This window comes from Bos grunniens, chromosome X (assembly GCF_055505025.1).
Source record: "Bos grunniens cultivar Pamir isolate PY7600 chromosome X, Bosgru_T2T1.0, whole genome shotgun sequence".
NCBI classification, from domain to species: Eukaryota; Metazoa; Chordata; class Mammalia; order Artiodactyla; family Bovidae; genus Bos; species Bos grunniens.
The window spans coordinates 8441072-8461364 of NC_141194.1; the positions used below are offsets into that span (position 1 = coordinate 8441072).

Sequence of the window (20293 nt, forward strand, 5' to 3'; positions counted from 1 at the left end):
CTATTACAGTTTCTAAGTCAGAGATTTCACAAGCTCCCTGATAAAGCAGGTCTGTTCTAACTGTCTCTTAAGTAATCAAGTGAAAGTTGCTCAGTCGTGTCCAACTCTTTGCAACCCCATGTAATCAAAGTTCTTCATTTCTTTCCTGCTTTGCCATTAGTAGAAAAAGTTGAAATCGGTATGTTTTAGATTCTGATTTCTAAATCATTTTTTCATGATTAAAAAATTATATTTTAATGTGGTCATTGAAGAAATATTCTAATAGTAGATCAAAACATTAAAACTATGATATGACCCAGCAACCCCACCACTGGGCATACACATATACCTTGAGAAAACCATAATTGAAAGAGACACATGTACCCCAACATTCAGCACTTTTTACAGTAGCTGGGATGTGGAAGCAATCTAGATGTCCATTGACAGATGAAAGGATACAGAAATTGTGGTACATATATACAGTGGAATATTACTCAGCTAAAAAAAGAATGCATTTGAGTCCTAATGAGGTAGATGAACCTAGAGCCTATTATATAGAGGGAAGTAAGTCAGAAAGAAAAAGACAAATATTGTATATTAATGCATGTGTATGGAATCTAGAAAAATGGTGCTGATGAACCTATTTGAGGCAATGGAGACGCAGACATACAAAACAGACTTGTGGACACAGCGGGGGAAGGAGAGGGTGGGACCAACTCAGAGAATAGTACGCAAACATATACACTACCATATGTAAAACAGATAGCAAGTGGGAATGTGCTGTGTGACACAGGGAGCTCAACCCAGTGCTGTGACAACCTAGAGGGGTGGGATGCAGTGGCAGATGGGAAGTGGGTTCAGAAGGGAGGGGACATATTTCTACCTGTGGGTGATTCATGCTGATGTATGGCAGAAACCAACACAATACTGTAAAGCAATTATCCTCCAATTAAAAAAAGAAAAACTATTGTCTTATATACTATATGATCCCATTTAAATGAAAAACAAGAAAGTGCAAAATTTTAGTGACAGAAAGATCAGTTGTCTGGGGCTAGGGGTGGGTAGAGGGAATTCACCATAAAAGGGCACTGAGAACTTCTTGACTGGGATGGTGATAATAGACTGAACATCACAGTTTATTATACTGTATACCAAAAATGGGTGAATTTTATAATGTATAAATAATACCTTAATTCTTTTAAAGTGCTTTGTTAAAAAGGAAAAACAAACACAGCCTGCAACCTCACTATTCAAACACAACCACTATTAATATATAGATGTGTTCTGAATGTTTATCATACTTTTTTCTTCATTTATAAACATAATGGAATCATACAGCCTTTGGCAGTTTGCTATTATAACAGTTTGACGTAGTATTTTCTATGTGACATGGTCTTCGAAATCACCATTTTCATTAGCTACCTAAAATTCAATCAAGTGACAAGAATTACTTCATTGTGAAAACTATTTAATTATGTGTCTACTGTTAGTCATATTGATTCTTGCTCATTACTCACACATGCAAACACTACTTAGAAAAAATTTTGTACATAAATATTTGTACATTTTATTTCAAAATTTAGAAATATTTTTAGACTACATTCACAGAGGTATAATATTGAGCCAAACAATATCAACATGTTTAAGGCTCTTGCCAAACTCTAGATACTTGCCAAAAGAGCCATACACATTTTTACTGCCTTCAGCAATGCACAGTACCCTTTTCAATCCTCCAGAATTGGATATTATCATTTTTTAAATCTTAGAGACTTCCTAAGGACCTCTCCCCACAGCCTTTCAGCCATAATGAACTTCCTAACTTTTTTGTATCAAGCTTCTCAAAATTTTTCTTTTTGTTCCTATTTCCATTCCCCGTTTTCTCTTCCTTCTTTCCTTCTCTCATCCACCCCATTTTCTCCCCTTCCCAAACCAACCTTAATTGATGTTTTTCTTCTTTATCAAACAGAACGCTTGTATAACATGAATCTGAGAAGAAATGTTTCACCTAGGCCAAGACCAAATCTAAGGCATGGGAACAACAGCATGTCCTTTGTGTAACAAAGGACAGAAAAATACTCAGGAAAATCAAATGCATTTCAGAGACTGGACTGTCAGAGGCCAGAGACTGCAGACCTTTTTATTGATAGAAAGTGAAAGTGTAGTCGCTCAGTCATGAACAACTTTTTGTGACCCCATGGACTGTAGCCTGCCAGGCTCCTCTGTCCATGGAATTCTCTAGGCAAGAATACTGAAGTGGATTGCCATTTCCTTCTCCAGGGGATCTTCCTGACCCAGGGATCAAACCTGGGTCTCCTGCATTGCAGGCAGATTCTTTACTGTCTGAGCCACAAGGGAAGCCTTTTAGTGACAGGGAGTCTAGGAAAGCAGAGTCAAGGAGTCAGGCTTGAAGGCTGTCACTTCCTTTCTTAAGTCCTTCCTTAACGAAGCAGAAATCTGGGGACAGAAAAGTCACTGGACCTGGTGAGAATCAGGCACATAGTAATCAGCTAATAGAATAAACAAACTCATAAAGTGCCCTTCCCAATTTGGATTCCAGGGTCAGTCATTTCTTTGGATCTCCTGGGAACCCTCAATTTGTCCACTATGCCCACTTCCGTCTCTCTCTTCTTCTATGTCTGTCTCTCTTTCTCACACACAAACATACCCACGTGGTCCTTTTCTTGTCGAGTCTCACTCTGTATTTCTATTTCCTTCTCTTGCCACCATTGACCAATGGTGTACCAAAGTGGCAGGGAGGGGAGTCAGTGGTATTTTATCACTGACATTTACAATCACAGGTACATGGTAGTAATGAAAAAAAGACTAACTTTTAGCCAGTTTTGTTAGTCTCCTATAGAGAGGGAAATGGCAACACAGTCCAGTATTCTTGTCTGGGAAATCCCAAGGACAGAGAAGCCTGCTGGGCTACAGTCCACGGGGTCACAAAGAGTTGAACACAGCTGAGTGAGTGAACATACACACATGCATTCATCTCCTAAAATTATCTGTATACGATGTACCTTCTCCTATCTGAACCCAGGGTGGATGGCCTCCCTGCAGCCACTGTGAATATTAGTTCATTCTTTTCCCCCTACTTCATTTATCTTTTCATTACCTCATAGCTTCAGCTAACTCATGACTTGTGAATCTTCCTAACCACAGCCTCTCTGTTTCATTGCCAAGGTTCTGCACTGCACCACTGTGGGAGTCCTGCTCATGGCCTTCCTTGTACCTCACTACTTTTTACCTTAGGCTTTTGATCATTCCTATAGAAGAGCTGGAAGGAAAAATCCAACCCTTCATTTTGCAATTCCTAATTTAAATTTCCAAGGGAAAATTTCCAGGAATCTGGCTTGACTCTCCTTTTCATGCGAGGCTGCATGGGAGGATTAACTCCACGGAGTTGTGGGCCCATCTTGAATCCAGTAGATGATCACCCTGCTGCATCCTAGATCAATTCCCATGATGAGCAAAGCTGCACTTGAGAAAGAAAGATATGCAGGTACCTGATAGACATACCTCATAGGGGAAAAAATTGTTCTACTTATGGGATATTAGTAGCTCACACAACATATTGAATGGTATGAGGAAATGTACAGAATCTTTAAGAAAAACAAGGACCAGTTTGTTCACATGAAAGCCAAGACAATACCCAACCACTCTAGTCTCTTCCAAATGAGGCCAACATCACAGCTTTCCCATCCTTGCATAGCTCACACCAAAATTCTCCTTTTCTCTTCAGAAGGCAAATCCCACACGTTTAGTTTGCTGATTTCTATGTCAGCATCTCCAATGGGCATCTTTGACTGCAGAAACCTAGGTCATGGGCAAGTGTCTGGCTCCAAATGACGCTGGAGGAGTTTTTTGCCTTCCATTTTGGGAGGCCAGAAGTTTCTCAATTATTACAAGAGTGTTCTTAAGATTCTAGGCAACAATCATCCACTATATCCTTCCTTCTTGATGACTGAATTCATATCCTCCTTCCAAGACACAGCAGATTCCCTCAGGCACTGGGCTCTCAATCTCATGGAGCATACCTATACTGTGACCTCTGTCTTGGAATTGTGTATTTGTGTTTCCTCAACTCATAAATTCCATAAAACCCATCATTGTCATGGGTGTGCTTGATCCTTCTTTGCATTATTATTCTCCTTATTTAGCACGCAACCAATATCTGGCACATGAAACCTACATGCAGGTCAGGAAGCAACAATTAGAACTGCACATGGAACAATAGACTGGTTCCAAATAGGAAAAGGAGTACGTCAAGACTGTGTATTGTCACCCTGCTTATTTAACTTATATGCAGAGTACATCATGAGAAACGCTGGACTGGAAGAAGCACAAGCTGGAATCAAGATTGCCGGGAGAAATATCAATAACCTCAGATATGCAAATGACACCACCCTTATGGCAGAAAGTGAAGAGGAACTAAAAAGCCTCTTGATGAAAGTGAAAGAGGAGAGTGAAAAAGTTGGTTTAAAGCTCACCATTCAGAAAACAAAGACCATGGCATCTGGTCCCATCACTTCATGGGAAATAGATGGGGAAACAGTGGAAACAGTGGCAGACTTTATTTTTTGGGGCTCCAAAATCACTGCAGAATGTGATTGTAGCCATGAAATTAAAAGACGCTTACTCCTTGGAAGGAAAGTTTTAACCAACCTAGACAGCATATTCAAAAGCAGAGACATTACTTTGCCAAAAAAGGTCCGTCTAGTCAAGGCTATGCTTTTTCCTGTGGTCATGTATGGACATGAGAGTTGGACAGTGAAGAAAGCTGAGTGCCAAAGAATTGATGCTTTCGAACTGTGGTGTTGGAGAAGACTCTTGAGAGTCCCTTGGACTGCAAGGAGATCCAACCAGTGCATCCTAAAGGAGACCAGTCCTGGGTGTTCACTGGAAGGACTGATGCTGAGGCTGAAACTCCAATACTTTGGCCTCCTCATGCGAAGAATTGACTCATTGGAAAAGACCCTGATGCTGGGAGAGATTGGGGGCAGGAGGATGAGACGACTGGATGGCATCACTGACTTGATAGACATGAGTTTGGGTGAACTCTGGGAATTGGTGATGGACAGGGAGGCCTGGCGTGCTGCGATTCATGGGGTCGCAAAGAGCTGGACACGACTGAGTGACTGAACTGAACTGAAGCATTTAATAAATGTTCTTCTTGATAGGAGTAAAAGTGGAAGAAATCTTAATTGAAATACTCTTTATCTGCAAATAGTTCAGTGATATACCATTGGTTGAATTCTCTTTGGCTCAACACCTCCAATTCAAGGGAAGATTTTAAATTCTGACTCAATAATATAGCACTATAATTCACCAAGTTGTCTAACCAACACTAAAAACCATTTAAATAGTTTGTGGTTTTCTACTCTGCCTAAGGGAAATTAGAACACTAGCATGAGTCTTCCCAAGATTAGCAATACACAAGCAATTTGAATTCAGGATCCTGTGATATTATAAATGATGTGACTTTCAAATGGAGACACGGTCATGAGGAAGAGGCTAGAGAGGAGATCTCAACTGTAAAAGTCATTTAAAATGAGATTTGTTAATAGCCATGGGATTTGCATCAGTGTTACTCTGCTTCTACTTTGACATCATCAAATGGTCTCCATGGGCCTGCTGACAGCTTCATGTGTTGACTGTGACAACAACCTGCATCCATGAAATGAATAGGCAAGTAGGGAGTACATATTTTTATAAGTGGACATAAAGAGAACAATGAGCAAGCAAGTCCCCTTTCTATGTTTGAAATGTATATGAAACTGGTCATTTGGAGCCAATTCAAGGGATTTAACATCAATCTTTGATAGCCATTTAACTGAAATTGTTATGAACCAGTAAGTTCTGTAAACGGGATGATTGACAGAGTACCTGAATGGCAGATCCCCACTCCAGTCCCTCAAGTTGTACAATACCATGGCCCATAATCTTGTAGACAGTCTAAGCAGGTGATAAGAGTGAGGGAGGGGAGGCTTAATTCAATGAATAGCAAATATACTAGAAAATACTCAAAAAAGACATCCAAGGGCTACCCTGATCACCGAGAATAAAAGGTAGGACAACAAATTCTATTTTAATACTCAACTCCACTCTTCACTCCACATTTTTAAAGATGAACAAATAAAATGAAAAATGTGACACTGAGCCTAAGTCATCCACTCCCTTTTGCATAGTGAACTTTTTTTGATAGGGAAATCATGTGAACTTCCCTACACTAAATGCATTCACTGTTTTCCTCAATTTTTTGTTAAGGAGGAGAAAGAATCCAGTTAAAATTTCTACAGTAGTATGTTTATTATCGCAGGTAGTATACAGGGCTACTTTAAACCTATTGAGAGCATTTCAGTACAATAGAGATAATTTACTTTCCAATGATGACAGGTCAGGTTCAATTTCATGGTAGACTTGGCTAGCAAGGAAGAATGGACTAGCATTCATCTGGGGTCTCCATATAGTTCTTGGCTTAATTTCAGCAATATACAGTATGAACTATGAGGCTCCATTAATTAAAATCCAAAAGACCAAATGGAAGATGGATGTTTGTTCGACAAAACTACTATTTTTTCCATCTGTTTCAACACTGTGTGAATAAGGATTTTCTCCATCAAATGAAGAAAAGCCAACATTTCAGAAATGTCTGTATTTCCAAATATTACGCTGAAATTCAAACATTTCTAATAAAATTTGACAGTGTTTATACATGTTTTTAATCTAATCGTTTACATATTCTTTTTTCTTCTAAAATGATTAATCTGTTAATGTATATGACTTTGGCAAATACCAGAATTGTGTTTTTCACTATGGTCTTAGCAGTTATGACTTTTTTTTCTACAATACTTCACTACTAGATTCCTGTTCCTCACCTTTTCACCCACCATTCCTTCTTTGCTCTATTATTCCTTCTATTTCTCTTTCCCTTCCTCTCTTTTTCTCCATTATGTATGATAGGAATATAGAATTATCATATACTTTTATTTATAGAATATCTTCACTTTAAATGGAAATGATGATAACACTAACTTCATTTGGTTTCCTGTGACAATAAGTTAATATAAGATTGGGATTGACATATACATACTTCTATCTGTGTGTGTATATGTCTGTGTGTATGTATCAGTTCAGTTGCTCAGTCATGTCTGACTCTTTGAGACCCCATGGACTGCAGCATGCCAGGCTTCCCTGTCCATCACCAACTCCTGGAGCTTGCTCAAACTCATTTCCATCGAGTCAATGATGCCATCCAACCATCTCATACTCTTTCGTCCCCTTCTCCTCTTACCTTCAATCTTTCCTAGCATCAGGGTCTTTTCCAATGAGTTAGTTCTTCACATCAGGTGGCCAAAGTATTGGAGTTTCAGCTTCAGCATCAGTCCTTGCAATGAATATTCAGGACTGATTTCCTTTAGGATTGACTGGTTGGATCTCCTTGCAGTCCAAGGGACTCTCAAAAGTCTTCTCCAACACCACAATTCAAAAGTATCAGTTCAGGTTGTTTTTCAGGACTCGGCAAGGGTACTAGACGCCAAATTGCTAGAGACCAGCAGCTGTAGTTGCAGCCATTTTATGTTCAACCTCAGGATGTTTCCCTTGGCCAAAAACGCACTAAGTCATCTGAGAGTTCAAAGCATTCAGCAAGCAGTGGCAAAGCAGATCCATCAAAAGCGGGCACCTGATTTCCATGACAAATATGGTAATGCTGTATTAGCTAGTGGAGCCACTTTCTGTGTTGCTGTAGGGGTATATATGGCAACACAAATTGGAATAGAGTGGAACCCATCGCCTGTTGGCAGAGTCACCCCAAAGGAATGGAGAGAACAGTAATCATCCCAGCTGATTTAATACTGAATTGTTTCAAAATCAACTCATAATTAATTCCAAGTAAAAGTACTATGTACCCATTAAAATATAGCATGTTTGAAGAAATAAAGTATACTTGAAACCTTCAAAAAAAAAAAAGTATCAGTTCATCAGTGCTCAGCTTTCTTTATAGTCCAACTCTCACATTCATGCATGACTACTGGAAAAACCATACCTTTGACTAGACAGACCTTTGTGGGCAAGTAATGTCTCTGCTTTTTAATATGCTGTCTAGGTTAGTCATAACTTTTCTTCCAAGGAGTAAGCGTCTTTTAATTTCATGGCTGTAGTCACCATCTGCAGTGATTTTGGAGACCCCAAAAATAAAGTCTCTCACTGTTTCCATTGTTTCCCTATCTGTTTGCCATGAAGTGATGAGACGAGATCCCATGATCTTAGTTTTCTGAATGTTGAGCTTTAAGCCAACTTTTTCACTCTCATCAAGAAGCTCTTTAGTTCTTCTTCACTTTTTGCCATAAGGGTGGTGTCATCTGCATCTCTGAGGTTATTGATATTTCTCCTGGCAATCTTGATTCCAGCTCTTGCTTCACCCAGCCCAGCGTTTCTCATGATGTACTCTGCATATGAGTTAAATAAGCAGGGTGACAATATATAGCTTTGATGTACTCCTTTCCCCATTTGGAACCAGTCTGTTGTTCCATGTCCAATTCTAACTGTTGTTTCTTGACTTGCATACAGATATCTCAGGAGGCAAGTCAGGTGGTCTGGTATTCCCATCTCTTTAAGAATTTTCCACAGTTTGTTGTGATCCACACAGTCAAAGGCTTTGGCATAGTCAATAAAGCCGAAGTAGATATGCACAGTACATTATGTGAAATATCAGGCTGGGTGAATCACAAGCTGGAATCAACATTGCTGGGAGAAATATCAATAAGCTCAGATATTCAGATGACACCACCCTTATGGCAAAAAGTGAAGAAGAACTAAAGAGCCTCTTGATGAAAGTGAAAGAGGAGAGTGAAAAAGCTGACTTAAAACTCAACATCCTAAAATGATGATCATGGCATCTGGTCCCATCACTTTATGGCAAATAGATGGGGAAAAAGTGGAAACAGTGACAGGTTTTATTTTCTTGGGTTCCAAAATCACTGTGGGCAATGACTGCAGCCACAACATTAAAAGACACTTACTCCTTGGAAGAAAAGCTATGACAAGCCTAGACAGCATATTAAAAAGCAGAGATATCTGCCAACAAAGGTCTGTATAGTCAAAGCTATGGTTTTTCCAGTAGTCATGTATAGATGTGAGAGTTGGACCATAAAGAAGGCTGAGTGCCAAAGAACTGATGCTTTTGAACTGTGGTGCTGGAGAAGACTCTTGAGTGTCCCTTGGACTGCAAGAAGATCAAACCAGTCCTACCTGAAGGAAATCAATGCTGAATATTCATTGGAAGGACTGATGCTGAAGCTGAATCTCCAATACTTGGCCACCTGATGCAAAGAGCAAACTCATTGGAAAAGATCCTGATGCTGGGAAAGACTGAAGGCGGGAGGAGAAGGGGATGACAGAGGATGAGATGGTTGGATGGCATCACTGATTGAATGGACATAAGTTTGAGCAAACTCCAGGAAATAGTGAAGGATAACTTAGTAACGGAACAACAACAACAACCATATAGCACTGGGAACTCCACTCAATACTCTGTAATGACCTGCATGGGAAAAGAATCTGAAAAAGAATAGATGTGTGTGTGCGATTCACTATGCTGTATACCTGAAACTAACACAATGTCGTAAATCACCTATATTATGACAAAAATTAAATAAAAATATGACATTTAAAAAACAACTGGGGAGAAGTAAGTGAAAGTAGGTAATATGCTTAGAACATTGCTGGGTATATAAGTTAGCAAACATCATCTTTACTTTTGGTAGCTACTGAATTTTATAATCCTTGTTCTTAATTTCCAAGCAGACAAGTGAAATGTCTAGCATTTCTTTTTAAAAAGCAATCTTTTTATTTGTTGTTCAGTGTCCTCTCCATGCTTTGAGGAATTCCCAGAATCTCCAACTTTTTAGAGCAGTGGCTCTTTATCTTTTGGGGATAACAAGAGATGCTCTAGCCTTCACCCAACATAACTGCCCATATACACAACATTCTGCACACTATTAGGGGTCTCACTGATATCTTAATTCATCTGTTGGCTGATTAATGGTCCATTAACCTTATTTGAGAACCTCTGCCCCAAAGAGAAGTTTAGTACTACATTACAAAAATGAAAAATAAAGCATGTGCATATGGGTAATGCTACCCACTCCAGTATTCCGCATTCCATGGACTCTATGGTCCATGGGGTTACAAAGAGTAGGACACAACTGAGCAACTTTCACTTTCACTTTACTTTATGACAATACCAAAGCAAGGTGGAGGGGAGAAACAGAGGTGGGGAGGTGCTGTTTGAAAATATTTGATTGCTGCTATTTCCATAGTAACTAAACACAATATTGAAAATGTCACTCGGGTTTGTCTGTAAGATGGTATGGGAGAACCTGAATGAACTTTTTGGCCGACCCAATATCACCTTTGGGGAAAATGAAAAACTTCATGGGAAGTTTCTGCACTTATTTGAGCATTTGGCATTATTTTATTTTGTATTACGTTGGAGGGATTCATCTTTCTAGATGTCACGACCATGACCCACCCATGCCTTGCCTCAGGACTCAAAACAGTGTTGTCAAGCGGAGAGAGCAGAGATTTTGGAAGTCTACATCCTGGAGTTTGTGTTCTGGTTCTCCTCTCTCATTTCCTTGCCTTGGGTGTGACATTACATTTCTTGGAAGCCTTGTCTTTCAAAGTTTCAAGAAGGTAATATCACCTACTACACAGGTTACTGGAGAGACTATCAGATTGGTGTGTTTAATGCTTGTAGATTACCTTTCCTTGGGTTTTTAAAAAAGTTTGCTGAATAAACAAGTGACAGTGAAGCCTGTTGCCCCTGTTGTTTTAAGAGCAATTTTAGGGCTGTCACACCATGATTTTCATGCCTTACACATCCTATCTGGGTGGTAGAGTTTGCTTCTGCTGCTTTTACTATAAAATTTGAACTTAGAAACATCACTGTAGAATAGTGTTCCTGTTCCAAGAACGGGACATCCTTAAACCACACAGAGAAACTGTTCATATGTCTATTTTCTTTGACTTTATAAGGGAAGGTATAGAGAAAAAAATGAGGACACAAGAAGGAAATGGTAAAAATGGGTATAAAGTATCTGTCTTCTTTTATATGCTTTATAAGAGAGAACAGTACAATTGGTATTAATCCTCCAAACTTTAAAATTCTCATTTTAAAGACAAATTCTCATTCTTTTACCCTTACTCATGTTTTTCCACTTGCTTTCATAGTCTAATAGGTGAAAAAAGAAAATATCACATCTGGCAATGGTTTTTCATGGCAACATTCTGTTTGTGGTATAAACTTCCTCCCACCATTTGATAAATTGAGACACAAATTGTGATAAATTTCCATCCACAAATTCCATCTGCTTATGCCATGTGTTATAATTAATCTATTGTAAGCAAGGCAGTTTTTCTTAACTTACCAAAGAATGCCCACTGAGAGGAAAAATTAGTACTTCTTTAATTCATTCCCATCTACACTTTATGCCAAAAGGGCACTTTTTTCCTGTACTCTTATGTATTTCTACAAAATTCAGTGATCAAATATCCATGTATAAAACCTAAACACTGAGATGGATACCTCCAAGGACAATTATCCAAATAACTTTTGAACTTCCATTCTACCAGACACTGGGTAAATGTAAACTGTTGGAGGCAGGTATTTGGGTAGCTTATGATTTTCTTCTGGGGGACAGAGGCATACATGAAGAGGGTGAATGATGCCAACAGGCTAGCATTTGGAACATCAGCCCTCAAATCTGTGGATCAGGACTCCTTCCTGCATTTTTCTCTTAACCTTGATGGTTACTATACTTCTCTTCCTATTTCGCCATCCTTCCTTTGATAAAAGCAGACTACCCTTGCTTTTAAAAATGTCCATATCAGCACCCATCATTTAAAAAGTGGACACTGAATTTCCAAATACATGGGGTTTTTAAAGCATCTTTGATACTAATTTCTCATTCAAATGCTTTCTTCTCTGCAATTGCCCTCCATGGGTTTTCAGTCTTTTAACTTTACTGAGGCTTTCTACAGCTAAGTCAAAGATCTCTCTTGGTAACTGTCACATTACCCTTGAAAATAGGTGGGTTATTTTCAAACATCTTCTGATATTGATTTCTAACACAATTCCATGGTGATATGAGAACAGATTCCATATGATTTCAATATCTTTAGACCACGAAAATTTTGCACCTTGTTTTATGTCCCTGGATATGTTCCAGTGTCTCCTGGTTTATAGTCTATGGGAACTTGAATAGAATTTGTATCCTGCTCTTGTGTGAAAACTGTATAAATCTTAATTATGTTGAACTGTTTCATGGTGCTTTTCAGGTCTACTATAGCCTTCTACTTTTCTATTCATTCTATTAATTTTTGTGAGTTTGATATTGAAACTCCAACTAAAAATCTTTATCTACTTAAAAAAATAATTGTAACATAGTGGAACTTTATGTAACTTTGTTCTGTATTTTCCAAGTCTCCTGTAAATGTGTTATCATACTTTCATAAAGCAAAAAGAGAAAAATTTTTTCATATCAGAATCACTCTAAAAGAGACAAATAAGTTCTGCTCTTTCTTCTGTTGTCCCTTATTTTATTTTCCTGTGGTGGAAGGATAGCCATTAAGTGATTTTTGAGATGAATTTACATAGACATGAAATTCAGATGAAATACCAACCATTTCCACCAATAAACACTTATTATGCACCTACTATATACATTAACTTAGGCACTGAGAACATAAATATGGGTTGGGTATAATTGGTGCCATTTACCCAGGAATTGTTTATTAGGACAAAAAGATGCCTAAATAAGTAATTATATGGGTATACAAATATATGCCTAGGAGTTTGCTGGCACAGGGGATGACACGATGAATTGTGCCTAGAAGGTAGGGGTATCAGAGATAATTTATAACATCACAAAGGAATGATGTATAAATGAATCTAAAAGGTGAAGGATTCCAATAATAGCAGATTAGATTACTGGAACCACCCCTCCACCAAAGGAAAACAACAAGGTATTTTTTTATTTATTTATTTTAATTGAAGGCTAGTTACTTTACAATAATTGTAGTGGCTTTGGCCATACAGTGACAAGAATCAGCCATAGGTGTACATGTGTTCCCCATCCTGAAGCCCCCTCACACCTCCCTCCCGATCCCATCCCTCTAGGTCATCCCAGTGCACCAGCACCGAGCACCCTGTCTGATGCATCGAACATGGACTGGCGATCTGATTCACATATGATAATATACATGTTTGAATGCTATTCGCTCAGAGCATCCCACCCTCGCCTTCTCCCACAGAGTCCAAAAGACTGTTCTGTACATCTGTGTCTCTTTTGTGGTCTCGCATACAGGGTTATCATTACCATCTTTCTAAATTCCATATATATGCATTACTATACTATATTGGTGTTTTACTTTCTGACTTACTTGATTCTGTATAATAGGCTCCAGTTTCATTCACCTCGTTAGAACTGATTCAAATGCATTCTTTCTAATGGCTGAGTAATATTCCATTGTGTATATGTACCACCGCTTTCTTATCCATTCATCTACCAATAGACACCTAGGTTGCTTCCATGTCCAAACAGTTCATCCAGTAAACAGTGCTGTGATGAACAATGGAGTACATGTGACTTTCAATTCTGGTTTCCTTGGTGTGTATGCCCAGCAGTGGGATTGCTGGGTCATATGGCAGTTCTAGTTCCAGTTTTTTAAGGAATCTACACACTGTTCTCCATAGTGGCTGTACTAGTTTGAATTCACACCAACACTGTAAGAGGGTGCCCTTTTCTTCATTCCCTCTCCAACATTTATTGCTTGTAGATGTTTGGATAGCAGCCATCCTGACCGGCATGAGATGGTACATCACTGTGGTTTTCATTTGCATTTCTCTGATAATGAGTGATGTTCAGCGTCTTTTCATGTGTTTGTTAGCCATCTGTATGTCTTTTTTTGCAGAAAAGGAATTTAGAATGGAGCAGTGGGCTCCCACAGATGGGGCAGGGGGAATAGCACACATACCATGCAGGCAATACTGGGGGGCATTGCCCATGAAGACTTTTATTACAAGAATAAACCCAAGTAAATGCTGGTTCTGTTTTTATTACCATCTCCATACTCCAGTATTCTAAAATAATGTCACTAATTAAATACTTTTCCTCTGCAAAACCAAATTGTGTTGGTTTAAGTTTGAAAAGTTGGTTGTCATATATGTCAGGTTTTAATATTTTACATATTATTCCCAAGGTACAAAGTTTCAGTGTACATATATACAAATGCACACACACATGTGTTTGTGTATATAAATATATATAAACGCACATGTGTGTGTGTGTGTGTGTGTATATATATCCAAACACATACACATATGTGTGTATGTGTATGTATATATAAATATATATATATATAAATTCACATGGCCACAGTTTTAGCACTTATTTTTAACAATTCATTGTCTTCTATGAGGGAGTTCATTAAGAGAAGACCCTGTTCAACAACTGTCACCAACACAGGCTGCCATGGTTACCACTGCTCCCTTCCCCAGAGCATTCTTAATGGTTGGCAAGACCTTGAGATCACTTCCTGCACAGCCTGAAGTCCCCGAGGGAATGTACTAATAGGCACCCCACATTCAAACAGTTGATTCTAAATACACGGTGATACCACAAAAATTGTCAGAAGACGCACGATGTGCTTTTATTTACGTCTAAATCAGTGAAACAAGTATTCACTGCAAGGAACAAACTTTTTTTAGCTTGAAAAGAACAAAATCGTCTTATATTTGAACACAAAGTATTTGCTGAATTTGAAAAATAGGTTTTAAATGAAATTCATTCTTAATTGTCAGTTATTTTGAGACTATGGAACAAAGAAAATAAACTTATGTTAACTGGGGCTGCTTAAGCTGTATCTTTTTCAGATTTTTTTTTAATTCCCTTACACTTTTACAGTCATAAATAGATATAATAGACAAGGTTTGGAGGAGACACACTCTCCCTGCCATGTGACCCCATCAGAGTTGACTTAAAGAGATGAGGATGGCAGGGAGTTTGCAGGCCTCTTTAGGGGAATTACAAATGCCCCATTTCTCCCACCAAAACATCTGAATTGCTCCCCACCCTCCGCTAGAGGTGTCAGGATGGGACTTTGTGATGTCAAGGCTCACCCAGGGCCACCATTGGCTGGGGAAGAGACTTGCTGACCTCATAAAGCATGAGGGTGTGTCTCCCTGGGGAGGGGTATATATAGCGGTGCTCAGGGGCTCTGGAGCAGACCACTGGGAGGCCTCAAAATGACTAAGCGGACTGGGAAGCCCCAAGGCTCCAGAGTAGTTAGGAAACACCTGCCTCCTGTTACCCGGGGCAAAAGGATGAAGACCTCCTCTCAATTGAGGCCCAAAACAAATGTCAAGGTGAGCTGAAGCCACCTAAACTCCTCTTGCCCATTGACCCCATCCCATAAGACCCCCTGCCCTGGTCTTGCCTGGCACATAACCCTTCTCTGCCCACACCCCTTCTCCTGAAGCTGTCGTTCCTGTCCACCTTCACCCTCTTCCCCAAACCAATGCCATTCTCTACCCCTCTCTTGTTTTCTCCAGGTGGCCAGGGCAAGTGCGAGAGTGAATAATCACCTACAGGCAAAGCTGACCAAGAAAACTTCTCAGAAACCGCCCACCACGAGGAACCTTAGAAAAATCGGAGGCTCAAAGCTCTGTAGCCAGGGTTCCAAGGTGAATGAAGAGCTGAATCAGAACGGACCAGAGGAGGTCCCAGAGAGTGTGGAGACGCCTGTCATTCCAGCGGGACCGGTGGGCAGCCAGTGACTTGAAGGTATGGCTAGAGACCTCAGAAATCTTTGGGGGTCTTGCCGCTGAGTACTGGCCAACAGTACAGACGTTGACTATTATACCAACTCCATACATTAAGAATGAAAATAAAATCAACCTGATGTGAAAGTATGTTTGTCTCCGAGTTCTCTGAGAGTGGGGGGCAGGGAGGGCAGGGCAGGGATAAATGTGTGAAGAGGGAGAGAGATGGGTCCTGTGGGGTTGGAGATGGGACCAGAAGGTCCAGTTTGCCAGAAAGTAGGGGGGGAAGAACTGGTTCCAGACTCAGCTTCAAAGATATACTTCCCATGGGAGAAGAGGAAGAGGACTTGGTGTTTCTCTGCGTGCGTGCAGAGATGGAAACTGAGCCGGGGAGCCGTGTCATGTGTGCGGTGGCAGTGCCATTTGCTACAAAGGCATAGAAGGAAGTTGCCCCATAAAAGGAATGGAATATTGACATTTGCAGCAACACGGAAGGTATACTATGAAGTAAAATAACTTAGACAGAGATAGACAAATACTGTATGATATCACTTATAGAATCTGAAAAACACCACAAAGTAGAGAATATAACAAAAATGGAGGCTCACAGATACAGAGAACAATCTACTGGTTACCAGCAGGGAGGGGATGAGAGAAGGGCTATACAGAGGTGGGGGAGTGGGAGGCTCACCGTGTTAGGTGTAAGAGGAGCTCAAGGATGTATTGTACAACATGGCGAATAGAGCCAGTACTCTGTAATAACTATAAATGGAAAGCAAACTTTTACAATTTTTTAATAAGAAAGAAAAGGAAAGAATGAGGGGGGAGGAAGGAGGGAAGAAAGGAAGGAAAAGAATGGTGTTTTTGGAGGTCACAAAGCCAGCATTGATTAGGCCCTTTTTAGCAAAGGAATGTAGTTTATTTTTTTTTAATGTATTTATTTTCTTTTTTTTTTAAATTTTATTTTATTTTTAAACTTTACATAATTGTATTAGTTTTGCCAAATATCAAAATGAATCTGCCACAGGTATACATGTGTTCCCCATCCTGAACCCTCCTCCCTCCTCCCTCCCCATACCATCCCTCTGGGTCGTCCCAGTGCACTAGCCCCAAGCATCCAGTATCGTGCATCGAACCTGGGCTGGCAACTCGTTTCTTACATGATATTTTACATGTTTCAATGTCATTCTCCCAAATCTTCCCACCCTCTCCCTCTCCCACAGAGTCCATAAGACTGTTCTATACATCAGGTTCTCTTTTGCTGTCTTGTACACTGGGTTATTGTTACCATCTTTCTAAATTCCATATATATGCGTTAGTATACTGTATTTATGTTTTTCCTTCTGGCTTACTTCACTCTGTATAATAGGCTCCAGTTTCATCCACCTCATTAGAACGGATTCAAATGTATTCTTTTTAATGGCTGAGTAATACTCCATTGTGTATATGTACCACAGCTTTCTTATCCATTCATCTGCTGATGGACATCTAGGTTGCTTCCATGTCCTGGCTATTATAAACAGTGCTGCGATGAACATTGGGGTACACGTGTCTCTTTCCCTTCTGGTTTCCTCAGTGTGTATGCCCAGCAGTGGGATTGCTGGATCATAAGGCAGATCTATTTCCAGTTTTTTAAGGAATCTCCACACTGTTCTCCATAGTGGCTGTACTAGTTTGCATTCCCACCAACAGTGTAAGAGGGTTCCCTTTTCTCCACACCCTCTCCAGCATTTATTATTTGTAGACTTTTGGATGGCAGCCATTCTGATTGGTGTGAAATGGTACCTCATAGTGGTTTTGATTTGCATTTCTCTGATAATGAGTGATGTTGAGCATCTTTTCATGTGTTTGTTAGCCATCTGTATGTCTTCTTTGGAGAAATGTCTATTTAGTTCTTTGGCCCATTTTTTGATTGGGTCGTTTATTTTTCTGGAGTTGAGCTGTAGGAGTTGCTTGTATATTTTTGAGATTAGTTGTTTGTCAGTTGCTTCATTTGCTATTATTTTCTCCCATTCTGAAGGCTGTCTTTTCACCTTGCTAATAGTTTCCTTTGATGTGCAGAAGCTTTTAAGGTTAATTAGGTCCCATTTGTTTATTTTTGATTTTATTTCCAATATTTTGGGAGGTGGGTCATAGAGGATCCTGCTGTGATGTATGTCAGAGTGTTTTGCCTATGTTCTCCTCTAGGAGTTTTATAGTTTCTGGTCTTACGTTTAGATCTTTAATCCATTTTGAGTTTATTTTTGTGTATGGTGTTAGAAAGTGTTCTACTTTCATTCTTTTACAAGTGGTTGACCAGTTTTCCCAGCACCACTTGTTAAAGAGATTGTCTTTAATCCATTGTATATTCTTGCCTCCTTTGTCAAAGATAAGGTGTCCATATGTGCATGGATTTATCTCTGGGCTTTCTATTTTATTCCATTGATCTATATTTCTGTCTTTGTGCCAGTACCATACTGTCTTGATAACTGTGGCTTTGTAGTAGAGCCTGAAGTCAGGTAGGTTGATTCCTCCAGTTCTATTCTTCTTTCTCAAGATCGCTTTGGCTATTCGAGGTTTTTTGTATTTCCATACAAATTGTGAAAGTATTTGTTCTAGCTCTGTGAAGAGTACTGTTGGTAGCTTGATAGGGATTGCGTTGAATCTATAAATTGCTTTGGGTAGTATACTCATTTTCACTATATTGATTCTTCCAATCCATGAACATGGTATATTTCTCCATCTATTAGTGTCCTCTTTGATTTCTTTCACCAGTGTTTTATAGTTTTCTATATATAGGTCTTTAGTTTCTTTAGGTAGATATATTCCTAAGTATTTTATTCTTTCCGTTGCAATGGTGAATGGAATTGTTTCCTTAATTTCTCTTTCTGTTTTCTCATTATTAGTGTATAGGAATGCAAGGGATTTCTGTGTGTTGATTTTATATCCTGCAACTTTACTATAGTCATTGATTATTTCTAGTAATTTTCTGGTGGAATCTTTAGGGTTTTCTATGTAGAGGATCATGTCATCTGCAAATAGTGAGAGTTTTACTTCTTCTTTTCCAATTTGGATTCCTTTTATTTCTTTTTCTGCTCTGATTGCTGTGGCCAAAACTTCCAAAACTAAGTTGAATAGTAATGGTGAAAGTGGGCACCCTTGTCTTGTTCCTGACTTTAGAGGAAACGCTTTCAATTTTTCACCATTGAGGATAATGTTTGCTGTGGGTTTGTCATATATAGCTTTTATTATGTTGAGGTATGTTCCTTCTATTCCTGCTTTCTGGAGTTCATTGGAGGCTAATTACTTTACAATGCTGTAGTGGTTTTTGCCATACTTGACATGAATCCGCCACGGGTGTACACGTCTTCCCCATCCTGAACCCTCGCTCCCACCTCCCTCCCCATCCCATCCCTCTGGGTCATCCCAGTGCACCAGCCCTGAGCACCCTGTCTCATGCATCAAACCTGGACTGGCGATCTGATTCACATATGATAATATACATGTTTCAATGCTATTCTCTCAGATCATCCCACCCTCGCCTTCTCCCACAGAGTCCAAAAGACTGTTCTGTACATCTGTGTCTCTTTTGTGGTCTCGCATACAGGGTTAGCATTACCATCTTTCTAAATTCCATGTATATGCGTTAGTATACTGTATTGGTGTTTTTCATTCTGACTTACTTCACTCTGTATAATCGGCTCCAGTTTCATCCACCTCATTAGAACTGATTCAAGTGTATTCTTTTTCATGGCTGAGTAATATTCCACTGTGTATATGTACCACTGCTTTCTTATCCATTCATCTGCTGATGGACATCTAGGTTGCTTCCATATCCTGCCTATTGTAAACAGTGCTGGGATGATCATTCGGGTACACATGTCTCTTTCAATTCCGGTTTCCCACTGCCCAGCAGTGGGATTGCTGGGTCATATGGCAGTTCTAGTTCCAGTTTTTAAGGAATCTCCACACTGTTCTCCATAGTGGCTGTACTAGTTTGCATTTGCACCAACAGTGTAAGAGGGTTCCCTTTTCTCCACACCCTCTTCTGCATTTATTGCTTGTAGATGTTTGGACAGCAGCCATCCTGACCGGCGTGAGACGGTACTTCATTGTGGTTTTGATTTGCATTTCTCTGATAATGAGTGACGTTCAGCATCTTTTCATGTGTTCGTTAGCTATCTGTATGTCTTCTTCAGAGCAAAGGAATTTAGAATGGAGTTGTGGGCTCCACAGGTGGGGCAGGGGGAATAGCACACATCCTGTGCGGGCAATACTGGGGGGCATTGCCAACGAAGACTTTTATTACAAGAATAAAACCAAGTAAACACCGGTTCTGTTTTGATTATCATCTCCATACTCCAGTATTCTAAAATAATGTCACTAATTAAATACTTTTCCTCTGCAAAACCAAATTGTGTTGGTTTAAGTTTGAAAAGTTGGTTGTCATATATGTCAGGTTTTAATATTTTACATATTATTCCCAAGGTACAAAGTTTCAGTGTACAT

At 39.5% G+C, this 20293-nt stretch overlaps 2 protein-coding genes across 2 annotated transcripts in view; one reads left to right on the forward strand and one right to left on the reverse strand.

Moving 5' to 3' along the window:
- Positions 1-20293, reverse strand: part of MID1 (midline 1) — a 689657-nt gene that overhangs the window by 585803 nt on the left and 83561 nt on the right. The gene's annotated exons all lie outside the window — the stretch shown is intronic.
- Positions 6925-7950, forward strand: LOC147339748 (uncharacterized). The gene has a single exon (XM_086386889.1). It carries the CDS (start codon positions 7225-7227, stop codon positions 7813-7815), a length of 591 nt encoding a protein of 196 aa, XP_086243015.1. The 5' UTR covers positions 6925-7224; the 3' UTR covers positions 7816-7950.